Source organism: Aphelocoma coerulescens, chromosome 18, assembly GCF_041296385.1.
Source record: "Aphelocoma coerulescens isolate FSJ_1873_10779 chromosome 18, UR_Acoe_1.0, whole genome shotgun sequence".
Classification (NCBI taxonomy): domain Eukaryota; kingdom Metazoa; phylum Chordata; class Aves; order Passeriformes; family Corvidae; genus Aphelocoma; species Aphelocoma coerulescens.
In genome coordinates, this window is record NC_091031.1 from 5179447 (window position 1) to 5197488 (window position 18042).

Consider the following 18042-nt stretch of genomic DNA (forward strand, 5'->3'; position numbering starts at 1 on the left):
CAGGAGTATCATTCTATAAAATACAGACAAGCTGAAATAAAAATGTGTTTGTCTGAAAAAGAAGCATATCAATTAGTCTTTTCTTTTTTCCGTTCCATCTAATTACAGCTCTTGAGGCTGATTCCTCTCAGCAGTAAGGATAGTGCTTTTTCCAGTAATGTTTGCTGCAGTACAGAGATGGGATTTCTTGGTCTTCCTGAGGCAAATGTTTTTAAAAGCATTTGCTTCTGTATTTTCTATGCCTCTAGGTTTTAGAAGTGCAATAAGTAGGCTGAGTGTAAATGAAGCAGTGATAGCAAATATTTCAGTTTTACAGATGGAACTTTCCAGAAGATGTCTGGGCTGCTGCAGGTAGTTTGAATATTGGATATACTCTTAGGTCATGTTTTTATAACACATGTGCATCAAAAAGTAATTCTATTAAATGAAGGGCTTCATTTAAGGATCTATCTTAGAGTGCTCGTTTGAATTGTATTTGTTTAAATTAAACAGCAAGTAATGCACAGACAGTATTCATTTTTCTTCCTGTTAACAAAAAAAGGTCTAAAAGCAGGCTGCTGTTCCAATCCTATGCTCCACATTCCTCTCAATTATTTGTGATTATGGTAAGAAATTGTGTTGCCATCTCCCAGTTCTAGGTAAGGAAGTCCTTTCCAAGAGGCTTGAGTGGCCTTGTGGGTCCCTTCCAACTCAGGATATTCTATAAAATGCACATTCTTGGGGCTGGAATGAGCAAGCTAAAGAGAAGATACTAACATTTTTCATAGTTCTTTTTTTCTTGCTTAAATACCCTCCTGCTCAGAACCTCTACACAATTCTTTACTTGGGTCTGGTGTGTTTAGCCATGAGATGTCCCTGAAGGCCAAGCCTATCATGGTCACATCATGTGCTTGACTGAATCTTTTCTCTGTGCTTTGCTATTTTTAAAAAGTGCAGGATGTTGGGCTTGGCTGCTGATTGCTTTCACCCATCAATAGGTGCCATAAGGTTAAAGCTAAAAATAGTTGACAAAAGAGTGACGGGGATGGCACAGCAGAGCTGGCCCCAGGGTGTGGGTGCTTTCTGCCTTCCCTTTCTCAGCCCTTGGACCACTGTGCTCCAACAGCCAGAGGCTGCTCCTCCATCCTGCTGTGTTTCAGTCATCATTTGTCTGAATAAAAACACCAACCACTGTGACAGGGAAGGGAATGGACATAAGATACCTGAGATGTTCTCTAGTGGCAATTTGGAAGTGTTGGGATGCCTTTAATTTGGCATTCCCAGCACTGCTCAAGTGGCACAAGCAGCAGTGCTGTGGTAACAGTGTCCCTGGGGCTGAACACCCCCAGGCTGCTCAGCCTCGGGGTTGGTGTGAGCTTTGCAGCCTGCCTGGAGAATTCAGCAGGGAGCACCTGTCCCAGGTGCCAGCTGAACACACAGACAAATTCCACTCACCAGTCCAAACCCCAAGGGAAAGCAGGCCTCTCTTGATAAAGGAGTTTTCAGATTCTTGTTTGGGTAGTGTTTGGTGGATGGTGTTCTGTTATTGAGCTGGGGGTCTGTCACCGGATTGTTTCCACCCCAGGCATCCTCCTCCTGTCTGTGGTGAGCAGTGAGGGTGGCAGGGCTAGTTCCCTTGGCAGAACCAGGGTGCTTGCTCCTAAGGATAAGCTGAGGAACCAAAATCCTGTTGCTAAAGGCTGGCAGAGAGGCCAGTTTTATAACAGAAGTTACATCATTGGCTAATGAAGCTCATGTGCTCTCAGAGGGATCTGTTCAGATGCCTCTGTTGCTTAGCAGCCCCAGCCCTGCTGGCATGGATTTGAGTGCCCAAATCCTTTAGGTGGCTTTGCAAATCTCCCTTAAATTTTCACAGAGAGGTGAAAAGCTGTTGGTAGAAGACTGACTGAATGACTGGCTTTAGCTCCAGCAGGCACCTCCTCACTGTCTGGTGGGTGCTGGTGGCTTCCAGGAATGGTGCAGAGGTGTGACCAGATCTAGCTCCTGTGACACAGCCAGCCAGCAACTGAGCCATTCTCCAACAGGACATTCAGAGCAGCCCACAGGATGTTTGGATGGAGAGCTGTAGTTATTCTGGATGTTGAAACACTGAAACCCAACCCACACCACCTACTGAACATGGGGAACCTGTGGCACTTTTGGCTTCAACCAGCGAGGATTTAGTAGCATCTTAATGCTGAAGGATTGAACATTGTTGCTGTGGGAACTTAACTGTCTTCTGATCAAAACCCATGAACATGGGAAGCTCAGGATTGGTCTAGGAGGGGAATATGGATTTTATTTTTTTAATATATGTCTTAATATATGAATATGTTTGAACGGAAATGGCTTTTGTCTTGAAGCTGATGGTGGTGCTGAGCAGCTTAATCAGCCTTCTGCTAAAACACTGAAAATAAAGATTGAAGGGACTGTGAGATATTTTTAGCCCCTCCTCTGCCTGCAGGCCTGTCAGTCCTGACAGAATTGTTCAAAAAAGCCTCTAATAATGGGGATTTCACAGTCCTCCCAGGCCGTTTATTTCAATATTTCACCTTCTGCCCTCTTGATTTTTACTTTTTTTCCTGCTGCCCAAGCACAGTTTTCTTTGCTGTACTTTAAGCCTGTTACTCCTTGTCCTGTCTGCAGCAGCTCAGACAAGAGCCCTTCCAGGCAGTTTTTCTGTAGCTGGAGACTGTCACTTCTTCCCTTGCTTTCTTCTCCCCCAGATTTAAACAAACTCAGTCCCTTCAATCTTGCTTCCCTTCCACCTTGACAGAGCCAGCAGGGTGTTCCAGACTCCAGACAGTTTTCCGAGCTGATGTTGTGACACAGGGACATGAGAAATTAGTGACAGTGTGGAAGGAGGGAGAGGTGGAAGCAGGAGCTGTAATCCTGTGTTTCAGGAAAAGGACATCAAGCGAGAAAATTAACTCTACCCCAAAACCAGCACACACAGCATTCCAGGAAGGCAGCTTTTCCTTCTTCTTAGAACTCTTTGTTCTGGTTATTGGTTTGTTTTATTGTTGATGCATGATTGGCTTTTTTTTTTTTTTTTTTGGATGATGGTGGGTTTTCTTGTTTGTTTGGTGGGTTTGGGGTTTTTTTAAACTAATTATCTTTTTCTTTACTTTCTGGACTTTTAAAAATTACTGTTACTTTTTAGTATTTTAATGCAATCTCCCACCTGTCTCCAGGCTGCTTTTGCTTCACAGCAGCATCTTCAGGACAAGTCCCTTCTATCCCAGCTGGGATGTGCTGTGCACCTCACCAGATACACATTTGTTTCCCTCCAGCCCCAAAGCACTCCACAGACAGTAAAGAACATTGTCCTGACCTGCTGGGGACTTTTCCTCATTGAACCTTCTCCTCTCCAGCAGCATCCTTTGACTCAGCCCTGGGGGGCTTTGCCTTTGTGATTCCATTTTGCTGCTGATTCCTCCAGCCCCATCCAACAGGGCAGGGCAGGGGGGAAAGGGCAGGGGAAGGCCCGAGGGGCTGCAAAACTGGGGCAGGGAAATAGGTTCCTTCCCTTCGTGGACTCTCCTGCTCACGCCATGCTTCCTCCAGGGCCACTGGGACCTCGGTACTGGGCAACCAGTTCATCTGCAAGGTGGGGCTGGGGCTCAGGCTGTGTCTTTTCCCAGGGGGGATGTTTCTGTCTGGAGGCTGCAGAGGTGGAGAGGGAAAAGAAATACATATTAGAGGAATTAGGTTGCCGGCCCAAAGTCCTGGTTACAATAAATCCCATCTGGCTGGTTTCATCCATCCCAGGTGAAACCTGGCTGTTGGGTGCTGTCTGCAGGTGGGGCTAATTCTCACATTTCAGTTAAAATTGGGTCTGCGAATGTGAAAAATGATTGAGCATCATTCTTTTAAGTCCCAGTGTGTTTCACACTTCCAGACAGGAGCACCTTGGGCTCCCCGGCACTTGCAGCCCCCCGATGTCTCACCCGGGGCTGGGCAGAGCCGTGGCACTGGTGGGGTGACACTGCCTTGGTCCCCTGACCACCGGTGACTTGGATCTTCACGGGGTGTCACCTGCAGCGGCTGCACCAAGGCAGAAGCACCCGAGGGAGGATAAAGGGGATATTAAAGAGGAAAAGCTGGCGGTGTTTCGGAGCAGATCCCAGCGCTCGGGAGCCACTCATGGCTCTTGCGTGACCTCTTGTGTCAGCTGAGAAAGGCTCTCGGCATTCCCACCCCGCAGCTCTTCCACTTCCCCACCCACATTTGCGTTTAGGGAATGATTACATGTTAAAAAAAACCCAAAACAATACGCTGCGGAAACGCACCGGTCATAGTCACAGTGACAAATCCTATTTATTCCGCTTAAATGCAATATTAAGGATTCGTTTTTTCGTCGTCCAGACTTGGCCGTGGGTACGGCTGTGTCTTTCTTTTGCTCCGGAATAATTTTTTTTTTTTTAAGCAGCTGGGCAAGAGTGATAGAGGATTTAAAGCATCTCAAAGATTCTTAAATTCTCACAGTTTTCATGAAAATTGGGACTTGGGTAAAAGAAGTTAAAAAGGAACAGCAAACCCAGCCCTAAGGCGACCTCGGATGCTCCAGCGCTGCCGGAGCCGGGGCTGTGTCCACCCGAGGAAACACCTCGGGACCGGACTTTTCCAGTCTTTTTTTATTATTATTTTTAAATCACGGATTTTCTGGGATCGTTTCATCCATGAATGACCTCAGGAATGTTAAATCCACCAAATTTATCCTAAAGTCAAAGCAGGTGGATTAACAGACGAGCGCTAGGACCCCAAAGTGGCAAACGCCATGTAAAGCTACTCCAAAATGTGCTCTTGGCTCCCATAAAGATGTGTTTGGGGTGTCTCCTGGCTTGCAGTGGAGAGAAGATGGTTTATTTTAAATAGTTACCTATTAGTTATGCTACTAACTGCGCTATCTTAATAAAGGTTCTTAAATTTTCTCTGCACATGTAAACGTGTTCTACTAAATACCTCATCATATGTGAAAATCCTGTCACACAGTGCATATAAAAAAGAAAACATCTCCAAATGCATGTTTTATGTATTATCTGTTCTATACTTTATATATATATATATATATATATATATATATATAAAATAATCAAAAGGCTGTGAAAAGCAGACCCAGAGGCAGTCAAGGAGGGTTTGTGTGTTTCTGCACTATAACAAATACATTTTGTACATAATAAATAACATATATAGTAAATATAATCTTTGTAGCCATAAAACGTGTATACAAAAAGCTCTGAATCCACATTAATGAAGAAAAATGCTGTTGAGTTGGCAGTGTGAAATGCAATTATTAAATGTCTCTAGTTGTGGGCATGTAAAGATAAATGTGCAGAAACATCTAGACAGGGGTGATGTGTGTATTAGAAGAAACACATGTTGTGTCCCATATAACATTTATTAATATTCATAATAATAAAATATATTTTATATATTTTTGAAAAAAAATACAAAAGATATAAATTTAGCCTTTAAAAATAAAATTAAAATATAAATTTTTAACCTTTAAACCATGCTGTTTTATACATGTGTCTCTGCATAAAAATATATCCATTTTTCTTAAACCTATTTTTCTGTCCTGTGTACATGGAAACCTCTGTGAAAGAAACCCGTGTGTGCACAGAGGCAGGGAGCACGAGAGCCACAGGGAGTATTTCTGGGTTATTAAACCACATTTTTGGTGCACAATATATACTATATATATTTATACTCAGATCTTTACATGTCAGTGATGACAATTTTTAGATGCATCTTCATATAAAAATACTAGAAACCTTATTAATTCTGTTCCATATGCTATATGGAAATAAAATTATTCAATTTCTGTCTGACTAGACAATGAGAGGGAGTGTGCATGTGTGTGTGCATGTACATACATGTGTCTGTGCATTACAGAATGTGTAGTAAAAACAGACCCTTATAGCAATAAAATACATAATTAAAAATATAAAAATATTAATCTAGATTATTAAATTCTGCTAAGTATGCTGTATGAAAATATAATTGAATTTATATCAGTGTATACAACAGTATATGACACTACATATATATATACACAAATCTATGTTTAGTGTATATATACATATATAGCTATATATATATATATATATATATAAAACCCACACACTCTCTCTCTCTCTGTGTATATATATACATATATACACACACAGTTTACAGACACCCAGAGCTATATAGGCACACAGGTGAGTGTGGAAATGTACTTATATATGGGTATATTAAGACAACTCTTGTGCATAATTCAGGGCATGTATCATAAAGGCACCTTTCTAACAGTAAAATATTTTTCATGTGTATTAAAAATGTTTATTCAAGTAGTAAATTCTGGTAGGCTATATGAAATACAGTTATTAAACTAGTAAATATATAAAACATATAGAGCAAGCTACAAGGATGTGTGTGCCCACACTGTGTTTGTGTATTACAGCAATCATAGTTTGTGCATAACATATATGGCAAAACCAGACCTTTATAACAATAAAATATTTATGTATTTTAAAAAAAGAGATTTTAAAAAAGGTTTATTAATAAAATAAGTGCTGTTAAATACGCTCTATGAAAGCATAATTAGCCAAGGTATAGCTCTACGGATGCACAGAGATGTATGTGCTTGTGCAGATGCACGTGTGTGTGGTTATTAGACCAAATACAATTTCTTTCTCATTAAAAACCTTTGTATTAATAAGGTTATTTATATATTTATAACAGTGTATAAAAATGGGAAGCTAAAAGCAAATATGATAAATATGGTATATGAAAATGCAATTTTAATTTATATATTTATATACACACATATCTTTAATATGTGTATTAAAATATATGAATTTATATTATGGTTATGTATTTAAAACTAATGAAAGCATGCACACACAAAAGGAAGATTGAGTCAATGTGTTATTAAAACATACATTTTGTGAATAATATATACTATATATATTAAAATGCAGACTTTTATAGATACGTGTGCCTATGTATCATGCTCTGTACCCAGTGAGATATATAGGTACACATGTACACATTTAATAACTTGTATACAGGAAGAGTTAGTGCTGAGTTACAGTTTTTCTCTCCCAGGCTGTATCTATTTACATAAACTAGATAAAAGCCTGTAGTATGTATTATCTGTCATGTGGTCTATATAAAATATTAGCTATAAGGGAGAGTAAAATTAATGAGTTATGTTCTATACTACAATAAAAAGTACTCTTTGATATGTAGCATTTTTATGAATTTACTGTATGAATTTACAGTGAATACATTATCACATCTCATGATATATAAAGTCTATAATGTATACATGTAAATGATGCTTCCACTGTACCACTTTATTACTTACATATATATAATTTTAAAAAATAAAATATTTTTGTTAAAATAGTAAATAGCACTAATTATAGTATAATTTGAATTATTTAATCTCATGTAAATGCACATTTGCTGTGGTTATACCCAACCCTGGTGGCAGCTGGGAGGGTTGGGGGACATTTGCCCACCCCCCAAATTAGTTGGGATCCATCCCCTGGTGGGACAGACCAGAGGACGGGGGAGAAAAATTCCCTCCTGAAAGCCCCATGCCCTGATTCACTAAAACAAGCACACAGCTGAGAGAAGAAAAATTTAAAAGTTTATTAAACATTAAGAATAACAGACAAAAAAAAAGATTTGGGCTGAACAGCATACAGGATGCAAACCATTTCTTGTCATACAGAGAATTTGATCTATTTGTTAAACTTGTATTTAATGCTGCCTTGTGGTGTTGCCAGAAATACGATGGTTGATCACATGTAAGTTTCAATATAATTCTTTTTTCTTCACATAAAAAAGTCAACAAAATAAAAATAAACTGCACATCTCTATTGTAAAATTACATGCAAAAATAATTTTAAAGCAATAATTGGGGGTATTACAAACCCACAGAGGCAAGATATTCAAATGGGAGGGGTCTGAGCCGATCCCATCCCTGGTGCTCGCTCCAGCTCCTTCCCTGCATTCTGAATTTCTTGCTTTTGTGGATTCAAGTCAGAACTTATTTCCATGGTGCTTGGTTTAGTGACTTCAGCACCACTCAAAACAGAAAAAGAAATACCCCCCTGCCTCCTCTGCCACAGGCTTTCCCATGGAGAGCCCCAAGGTGCTCAGATGCACAAATCCATCTCCAGTCTCACTGATTTGTAGAGGGCATTCTTTTGTAAAAAGAAAAAATCCACTTCTAAGTTTCAGCAAAAAACGAAAGAGAAGACAAGCATTTTACCAATGCTTATAGTGTAATAGAGGTCAGTGAATTATTTAGATAAGCTATTAATTATTCTGCAAATATATATTTCTCTATTTTTATAAAATTACAATTTTTTATACCTACAAGCTCCTTCATGAGCAACAAAGCCATCAGAGGTGTGATGAGCCCAGCTGAGCTGTCCTTGGGAACTGAAAATGAGCTGAACTTCCATTTATTTATTTTCACTGTTATTTCAGGGAGACAACCCGGATAGCAAACCTGGGGATTTTCCAAGTTTTAAGCCCACATATTTTGCCCTTTTTTTTCCTGTTTTTTTTTTTTTTTTCCAGGTGAGCTTTTCAGAGAAGCCAGAGTACCTAAGTCCCACAGTAAGCAGGGAGTGCCTAAGTCCCACAGGCTCCTCAGAAAGTCCTCACCCCAAAACGAGAAGCTGCAGCCTGTGGCATTCCCAGTCCCAGGATGGGACGAGGAGGCACCAGAGCAGCTCTGGGACTGCTGGGCGAGGTAGAGCCTGGAAACCTCTGTGCTCCTCTGTGGCCATGCCTCAATAAACCTGTGATATCCAGTCTACAACCAGTTCCCACCCCTTCCCTGCCCCAAGAAACAGAAGAATTCTTTCTTTTTTTTTTTTTTTTTTTTTTTTTTTTTTTTCCAAGCTGCCGTTTGCATGTTATGTGAAGTTTTGTGGTCACAACCCACCCCAGCAGTGGCACCACTGACCTCCCGCTGCTCTTGGGTCACCCCAAAGATCCCCCTCGTGGGGGAATCCCCCCTGGTGGGGGCGATTAGAGACTGCTGCGATTCGCTGCGCTGCTGTTAAAGGTGTGTCCAGAGCGGCCGAACGCTGCCAGGCTCCGCGCACAGCGAGAACCGGGGCTGCTCCCAAGCGGCTGCAGCAGAGACCCCGATGTGCCACACCCTCCTGTCCCTGCAGTGCCTTCTGCTGACCTTTAGGGAATAGCTCACTGCACTTTGCCTTCTGCTGACCTTTAGGGAATAGCTCACTGCACTTTAAACCTTGCTGTAGCACATGGAAACTCGATTTGCTGAACAAATGGTCCACAGGCAAGTGCTGCACGTTATGGAACACCAACAAACCAGGTATGTTTGTGGAAAAATACTGGAGAAATGCCATCCATGCAGGGGTGTTTTTAATGCTGACCAAAATGCTGAGTTCTCTGCAGCCATCTCCTGAAGCATGAGTAATGACTTAATGGAATGAACAACCTTTTTATTTGAAAATAATGTCAGAACACTTATACAACTGTGAGCAAGACATGTAGCACCGTATTTTCCTCACATGTTACTAACTGTATGCAGTACACACAGCTGTGTACAGGATCTGAGCTGTTTATAAAAAAAAAAATCAGCTGGAAACAGATTCTAGCAGCAGCAGCAGATTGGAAATGACTATGAGTGGTTTTGTGTTATATATTATTTTTCTGCCATTACAAAATATTGTATTGTCCAATCAATAGTTGACTAAAATCCATGTTGTGCTTTGTCCCTGTTAACCAGTTTCTTTATGTGATTTGATGGAAAATAATAAAATATCTCTTTTTCAGTAATATGGAACACCCTGGAAAACCATATTACTTCCATAAAAATTTAATTTAAAGCACAGAACATGCCGGTGTGCCAGGCTTAAAATATTAAGAATTTAAAAAAAAAGAGAAGAAAACAACAACCAGCAAACCCCTAATCATTTCCTTTCTATACAATAATGGAGAATATATATCTTTGCTATATATTTTAAACATGGAATAGCTTTTCCTTTTTGCTATATATATGTCTTTCAAAATACATTGTCAGTATTTGTACTTGAAAAATACTGTACAAAACGAACATAATTATTCTGTATAAACTTTATACATTTTATAGTATCTATCCTTTTGGTCTAGAGTAAACACTTTGATTGATTGGATTAACCACAGTATACGACAACACCATCCCCTTCTGAAATACACCAGTGTCTCTTACATTCATTTTTCAGAAGTCCACTTTATATTAGAACATACATGTTCAAAAGCAGAGAGTTTAAAACAATAAAGTTCAGAACCATCAGTTCATGTCACACTCAAAACAACAATCACTAGGAAAAAATGGGCTTTGCAAACCAGTGACTTCTTCTAACTGAATAAAAGTGATTTTTTAAAACAGCAAGGTATAATCCACAGAAAATATATTACAAAACATGGGGAAAAACCAACTGAATTTACGTATTTATTCAACTTTTAATCACAAAATGGAGTAACTAACTGAAAACAGAAAAGCCCCTTTGATTTTGACATCAGATCTGATTAGACACTATTTAATTTTGTTCTCCTTTTCAACTAATGATCCTGCTCCTTACACATGCGCTCCCCCACGGCAGGGACACGGTCAGCATGCTCATGGGAACATGTCTGGGACTTTTTAGAACTCCTTGTTAAAGACATTGAGACTCCTTTTGGGTAGGGAACCATCCCACGTCCACTGGGAACATCCGGGCAGCATGCACGCAGGATTATTGCTTCAGGTACAGGCAGTGCAAGGTACACACTCTGTGCTCTACCAACAACTCCTACCTACCTACCTGGGGTCCGTGGAGAGAAAAGGAACCTTAGTAGCTACAGAGAAGCCATTATGGGATCTATCATGAGTATAGCTAAACTCAGTCTAACAGCACTTTTAAATCTGAAGACAATTATCACCAAAACTTAAAAATACAACGAAAGCGATCTATAAATTAATAGTTCTGCAGTGTAGTACTAAATTATTATTTGTGCACTTTATTAGCATGTTAACTTTTCTGATTAGACAGACTTAAAACCATAGCTTGTTACTCTCAAAAAACCTGAAATCTACTTTTTTTTTTCTTTTTTCTTTTTTTTTTTTTCCTTTTTTTTTGTAATTTATGCTGGGATCTTTCCAAGTAAATCAGAAAGATGGAACTGATTACAAGAACATAAAACCCCTACTCTGAAGCAGCACTGAAGGAAAAAAAAAAAAGATAATAAAAAGCTTACTATGGTGGTTCTCAACAGTCCAGGTAAAAATGTGGCACCCTTTGAAGAGGGCTGATAAAAATGGGAAGTGCTGAGATGTGCACACACACCCACACCCACGCACGTGCACACCCATGGACACAGACCTGGGCACACACGTGTGCACACACACACACACGCAGGGACACGTACACGCAAACAAAAAGGAAAAAAAACAACAAAAAAACCAACATTAAGTCAGTTTTGTTTCTGCTTCTGGTAAAGTGCTGAAGACAGAAAGGTTGGTTTGGGTGTGGTGCTATCAAACAGGAAACACATTGTCCATCTAGTCAAATGCCAACCCGCGACAAAGGAAAAAAAAAGAAAAAAAAAGAAGAAAAAAGAAAAAAGCCCAAAACACCCCACTTCCCCCGCCTCAGATTTACAGGGGGCCGTGCCGAGCTTCGTACTTGGCCAGGACGTTCTTGCACTTGCCCAGCTCTTTCCGCAGGTCGGCCACCTCCTGGCGCAGGGCTGAGTTCTCCTTCTCCAGGAAGGAGGCACGGATGGCGATCTGGTTCTCCTTCAGCCGCCGCGCGTCCCGCGAGCGCTTCGCTGCCATGTTGTTCTTTCTGCGCCTGGCCCAATATTTGTCGTCCTGCTCGTGAGACACAGAGAGAGGCGAACAAAGGCGTTAGGTTTTGGTAAATCCAGGGCTGCGCACCGGGAGCTGCTCCCAGGAGCCGCCTCCAGACGGCGGGTGGCTCCAGTGTCACCCCATGGCACGGCGGCACTGGAGTTACAGCTTTGCATGGCACGATCCGCCCTGGCAGCGCAGATGCCCTCACATGTTTCTGTCAAAATGTTTACACTAACTCCCTCATCCTCCTGACAGGGAATTCCTCCAAGGAAAAGTGAAGCAATGTTCCGGAGGTACAATCCATCTCCCATCTAGGCTGACCTAGTTAGCACATCCTCCTTTGCGTGCCATGACTCACCCTGCACAGTGGCTGGAGCAGCACTAATTACCTCTGGCCCTGCTCAGCACTGCCAGCCAACACCTGGTTTACCCTCTGTGTTGCTATCACCCATTTCACCTACTGTTCTGCTCTTTCTTAATGTTCAAAGCACTCTACAGAGCCCCAAAATGTTCCTGTCTGCATTACTAAGTCACTGCAAGAGGATTCCTTGGCACAGCGATGATGGCTGCTCTGGGACCAACCACAGGGATTAATGCAATAGGCTTTGACTGTGGAAAAAAAAGCATTGGTCAGAAATAGGTCCACTACCCCCTGAGATTCCATAAGCTAACACATTCCCAAAGAGTTATCCCTGAAGACTTGCCTCTAGATCACCTTACTGCATTGGTTTATCAAAGACTTGAAGTAACTACTGAATTTCACCTGATTTTTTCACTCTTCCAATGAAGTGGCCTTCAGCAAAACGGCAGCTTTGATGTTGCTTTGTAACTGAATTAAGTTCTAGAACTTTGGAACAACTCAGGAAATACAAAGTGGGCAGAATCTCTCGTGAAAAGTGAAATTCTGTCCCCTGTGGAGTAAGAGTGATGCAGCCACTCAACCCTCAAACTGCCTGGCCAAGTCACAGAGCTCAAATTTCCTCTTTCTTCATCTTAACATGCTTCCATTTCCCTGTGCAGCTCCCAAGGACTAGCACAGGGCAGGAGACCCAGCTGCTCCTATGCTGCACTGAGCAAACACCCACCACTCCTGGGTCCTTCAGCCTGGCTGAATCCTGCTGCTCTGCACTTTCTGCTGCTGCACAAGGCAAATCAGGAGCCAAACAACTTTGGCAGGAGGGCTCTTGAACTGCCTTCTACCAGTTCAGCTCAACAGAGTGGGCAGGAATGATGATCTGGAGCCAGCATTATCTCTAAATGGCTCTTCACCTGTACTTAGATGCGACCCTGCAAAATCCTCCAAAAAAACAAGCGTGCAGCAAAAAGCTATGACCCAAATCTTGTTTATAATTTCCCATCTCATTCCACTCCATAAAAATCAGCTTTAAGCAATTTATTAGTGTGCCACCTAGGCTTCATCCCTCTTTATTTTAACAAATTGCTATGGCAAATCCCTTAATCCAGGCCTGAAAGAGGTAAGGCTGGCATTTCCAAATCACATGCAGCCCAGAGACGATTGACTGGTCTAATCTGCTTACCCTCCCCCAGAACCCAGAGGCTGCTCCACATGCCAGGGCAGGAGCAGCACTTGGGTCAAGTGTTCTGCAATGAGTCAAGGGCAAGCGATGAGACGATCCCCAGGGAATGAGAGACCCTGAACTCCTGCTTCACTCCTGTGCTGCACTGCTGGGTTCAACCTCTGGCCAACAGGACCTTTGCTAAAAGCCTGCTTTGATGAATAAGGGTACCTGGGAGACATGACAAAGGGAGAAATGGCACCGAGGAGCAAACTCCAGCCATTCCTGTAGCAAACACCTCTCCCTTGGGCACTGCAGCCCAACAGGGCATCACAGGCAGTAAAACTTGCCCAGGCAAGCAGTAAGGTGCAGGCAAACCTTTGCGAAGGACAGCAACCTGAACACTACTGGAATTGTGATTTCTGTGCTTTTAACTTGTACCACAGCATGCTTAGGGATAAAAATAGCTTCTTTCTCTAATGCTATCAATCTGGTGCAAACACATGGTATCTAGGCTCCCTGCACGTGCAGCCAGGGATTCCCACTGACTCCAACAGGCTCTCAGGCTGTGTCTTGGGGGCAGTAGCAACAGCAGAATGCAATTCTGCCCTGACTGCCTCTGATAAAAGAGATCCTCTCTTGGAAAGCACATACCAGGAAAACAACTGTGCAAGTAATGTTCAGAGTGTTTGATAACCTGGATCAGTTGATCAATTTTCCTGCTATCTTCATGCACTTTGCTCTTCCCTTCTCAGAAGCAGTGAGTGGCACAGACTCTTTCTTTTAAAATATCGATGTAGTATTGTACTTTACATATTGTATTAAAACACTTCTCAGCAGAAAAAATCTGTTTTCTTCTGTTTTCCTATCACTTGTCTAGATACTTTCACCTGGATTATTGAATATATATTAGTGAAATACAGTTTTTACTATAGCGTTCTCATTCATTATTAAACACAGAGCTACAGGAACTTCCAAACAAGACACAATATACTTCAGTCTGTCATCATGAGGGTCCTCCATTCTCCTTGAAGGATTCACAGCCTGTGCTGAATAGACAGAGGATGAAGAAAAAGGAAACATGAATAGACAGGGGATGAAGAAAAAGGAAACATGATCAGGCTGTTTCATAAGTGGGAAGTATGGGACAAAGCAAGCTTGTCCAAGGTCAAACAGGAAGTTTCTGGCATACAAAGGAAATGAATATGGAGCTCATGAATTTCAACTGTTGCATAACTAATAAGGGACATCCTTCCTTCAGTCTCATTCAGAACCCTGAACAGTTTTATTCTATGGCAAAGTCAGATTTACATTGAAAGATTTACCTTACATGACAAAACACATTAATGCTCCAAAGCTGTTCCTCAGTGAGGAACCAGAGACCCTGTAGGAATCACCTCGTCACCCGTTCCAAATTACCTTCAGGTCATCTGGGATGAAGACTTTGCGAGCTTTCTTAATCATGGGCTGGGGTTTCAGCTCTTCTTCTGAGAACTTGCGCTTGCGAGGATCAAACATTTCCTGGCCAGGAATGCTGGACAGAGCAAGATCTGCAGGGTCAGGTTCATAGCCAACAGGAACTTGGATAGTCTCAGGATCAATAGGGCTCGGTGTGTTCCGGTTTGCTGGCAAGATCTGACCTACAGAAATACAGGGCAAATACAGCTGGGTTAGAAAAAGTATGTTAATTGTATCAAAAGACATGGATTTTAGAAGACCTCTACATACTTTACAAGTAGTAATTCTTTCAGCTTTCCCTTCAGATTTGGTATCTACTCTTGCTAAATATTAGATTGTCCATTCTGCAAGGCGTATATTCTGATCCAGACATGCTCATGGCCTTTATATTCAGAATCTGTTCCTAATTCTGGTTGCTAATGTTGGATTCCCATGTAACATCACTGACTCCAACATTGAGTTGCACTGACTGTAGGCAGAAGATACATTGCTCCAACCTGTGCCACTTCATTAGGATCCCATCCTCAGGAACAGATCATAAGTACTGTCATTTAGTTCAGGTTTATCAGCACACTGTAACCCCTCACAGTTATACATTCGAGGGTATGTTTATTTTACAATCAAACAATGTACTGTACTTGCCATGGATAGCATCTCATGGAAGTGTACTTTCAGCTGTGTTGAAGTACTCCAAGGAGACTGCTATTTATTCTCTATGAAATCCTACCAGGGATATTCTAAAAGACAGTGAAGGAAACCAGCAACATGAAAGGCTACGACGATTCCTTAAAGATGCTCTGCAGAAATGAAGAAGATACTTATCAATGCTGCATTTCTCTTTTATGGTATATAAAATCTAATAAAAAGGAGCATATCCCCAGAAAATGAGTGATATCACTCCCATTTTTATTTTTTTTGATTTTAGATACAGCCTTCAAGATCCTACAGCACCAATTCAGGCACCATTCCCACTAAAAATCCAATTTAAAATCTCAACCAAAGGTTCCAAAAATAGGATCCTGAAGTCAGCTGCCTAAACATGGACTATCCCCGGGGGCAGAATTTTCAGAAGTTTTCACATGCCTCAGAAGTAGAAGCCTCACAGACTTCAGAGGGAGGACTTCTGATTGAAGCAGATATTCTTTTATAATTTTGGCTATTTGCTAATTCAACCTTAGCGATCTGATGGCTTTCATGATAACTACAAAAACATCCTGTGGCTGCGTAATATTTCCTTACTTGTGCCCACATCTGCAATATTTAGGGTGTAAAACAGTAAACATTTTATGTCGTTTCTAATTCCAGGCCAGCATTAACAATGCAGGTTTTATTTTAATAATATGGGAACCACACGGAAAATGCGCTGGGGGAATTGCACTGTGCAGGGCTTCCTAAGGGAGAGCTTTTGTACCTCCTATTTTAGAGCTGATAAAATCAGCTTCCAGGAAAGGCTGGTGAGGGCCGGGGAGAGGAGAAAAGGAGGATCAAAGTTATCAAAATATAGATGTGGCTGCAGGAGAGGGAGCGAGAGGAAAGGATGCTGCTGCACGCATTGTGCCACTGCGGAGCGCTGCCGCCCCTGGCTCGGGACGCGCTGCTGGAAACGTGGCGCTTCCCGCTGTCCCCCGTTAATCCAGCCGGGAACTGGCGGTGCCAGCGGCTTCTCCCCGCTCTCGGGGCTAGGAGCGTGGCGTTTCCAGCTGTCCCCCGTTAATCCAGCCGGGAGCGGCGGCGGCGGCGGCATTTCCCCTGCCTGCCGCGGGGGGTGGGAGCGCGTTCCCAGCGCGGCGCTCCGGGATAACCGGGACAGCCGGGGGGAGGCTCGGCCCGCACGGCTGCGGGTTCTCACAAGCCTCGGCCCTCCTGGAGACGGCGGCGTGCGGGTCTGAGTCACCTCCCTGCCCCGGTGGCACCTCCGGACAAGGGACGCGCACCCCGCGCACCCCGGCAGCCCGGCCGTCCGTGGGGGCTGATCCACCGCTGATGGACGGATGGGCCCCCACGACCTCGTTTAAAGGACGAAACACAGGAAAAGCTCCTTGGGTGAGTGCCTGTTCCGGAGCAGCCAGGTATTCCTTACTGCAAATACACATATGTATGCACCTACAAATGGTGCACATTCTGTAGTACAGATAAAAATTAAGCAAGACACGAGCTCTGAGTACTTTTATAGTATTTCTGGTGAGCCTGCAGGGTGTTTCTGAAAGTCAAATGGATTGTGAAATCTGGTCCAGCTTTCTAATGGCCCCACGTGAGAGAGCCTGTATTTAAATATTGCTGAAGTTCTTGATACACAGTATCAGTTTGCACATTATCATTTATCTGTAATGTGCCATATTACACAATTGCATGACCTCTGTAGTCACTGGCCTCAAGAAATTTTACAATATCACTCTGAAAAAAGGGCAAAAATGCTCCTTTTAAACATGGGAAATCGAGGCATCGCATCTTAGCAATGCAACAGCAAAATAAAGAGTGATGCACCTCCACAGCCATCTGGGACAAGACATGGCAGTCAAGGTCCTGCCTTGCTCCCTCCATGCACACGTTTCCTCTCCCCTGCTCTAGGAAGTTCTCACAACTACAGACCTGGCCCTTCAGTAAACACAAGATGTTCCAGTGCCAGTGAGAAGCTCGTTCAAGGGAAATGCTGTTCACTAAAGCCTGAACAAACCATGTGTCTCAACGCCATCACTAGGAGCCCCAAGAGTAGATATCCTACACCCACATGGCACACACACCTCTGCCAGTCTCTGTTCTGTCATGCTCCTGCAAATGATCAGCAACTCCATCAAGACCAACAGAGTTAACAAGGGTATCTCAAGCCCCAGGCAGAAAAACCAGTAATGCTTGGTCCAGCATTTTATGCTGGGCAACTCCTGGCGCCCAGGATCTTTTTATTTATTCTATCAAGTTTTGCCAATAGTGCAAGCCAGGAACCTGTCTTTGTTAGTTTGCTGGCCAGTGGCCATGACATCTCTGTGGTGCTGGAACTTGTCGTAATCCAAGATGACAGCGTGGGCTGCGCTGGCCTTGGCTCTGCTGTCACTGCAGGAGTGCAGAGCGTGGCCTCGTGTTACATCGCTCCCCGGGCTCCTCTCCCCGGGTGTGCATGGCACTTTCGCTCTGCATCCTCCTGCCAAATTTGTTCGGGGTGTTATTTTTATGCACTAAATTCCTTGCAATCAGAGGTAGGTCAAATAAGCACAGCAATCTGAATGTCAT

At 42.7% G+C, this 18042-nt stretch overlaps 1 protein-coding gene across 1 annotated transcript in view; it reads right to left on the reverse strand.

Moving 5' to 3' along the window:
- Positions 1 to 7602: 7602 nt before the first annotated feature.
- HLF (HLF transcription factor, PAR bZIP family member) overlaps positions 7603 to 18042 on the reverse strand; it is a 36674-nt gene continuing 26234 nt past the window's right edge. Inside the window, exons 3-4 of the mRNA XM_069032862.1 lie at positions 14779 to 14999; positions 7603 to 11860 (exon numbers count right to left, since the gene is read on the reverse strand). Of these exons, the coding sequence (XP_068888963.1) occupies positions 11645 to 11860; positions 14779 to 14999 (437 nt within the window). The 3' untranslated portion in view covers positions 7603 to 11644. The remainder of the gene's footprint in view (positions 11861 to 14778; positions 15000 to 18042) is intronic.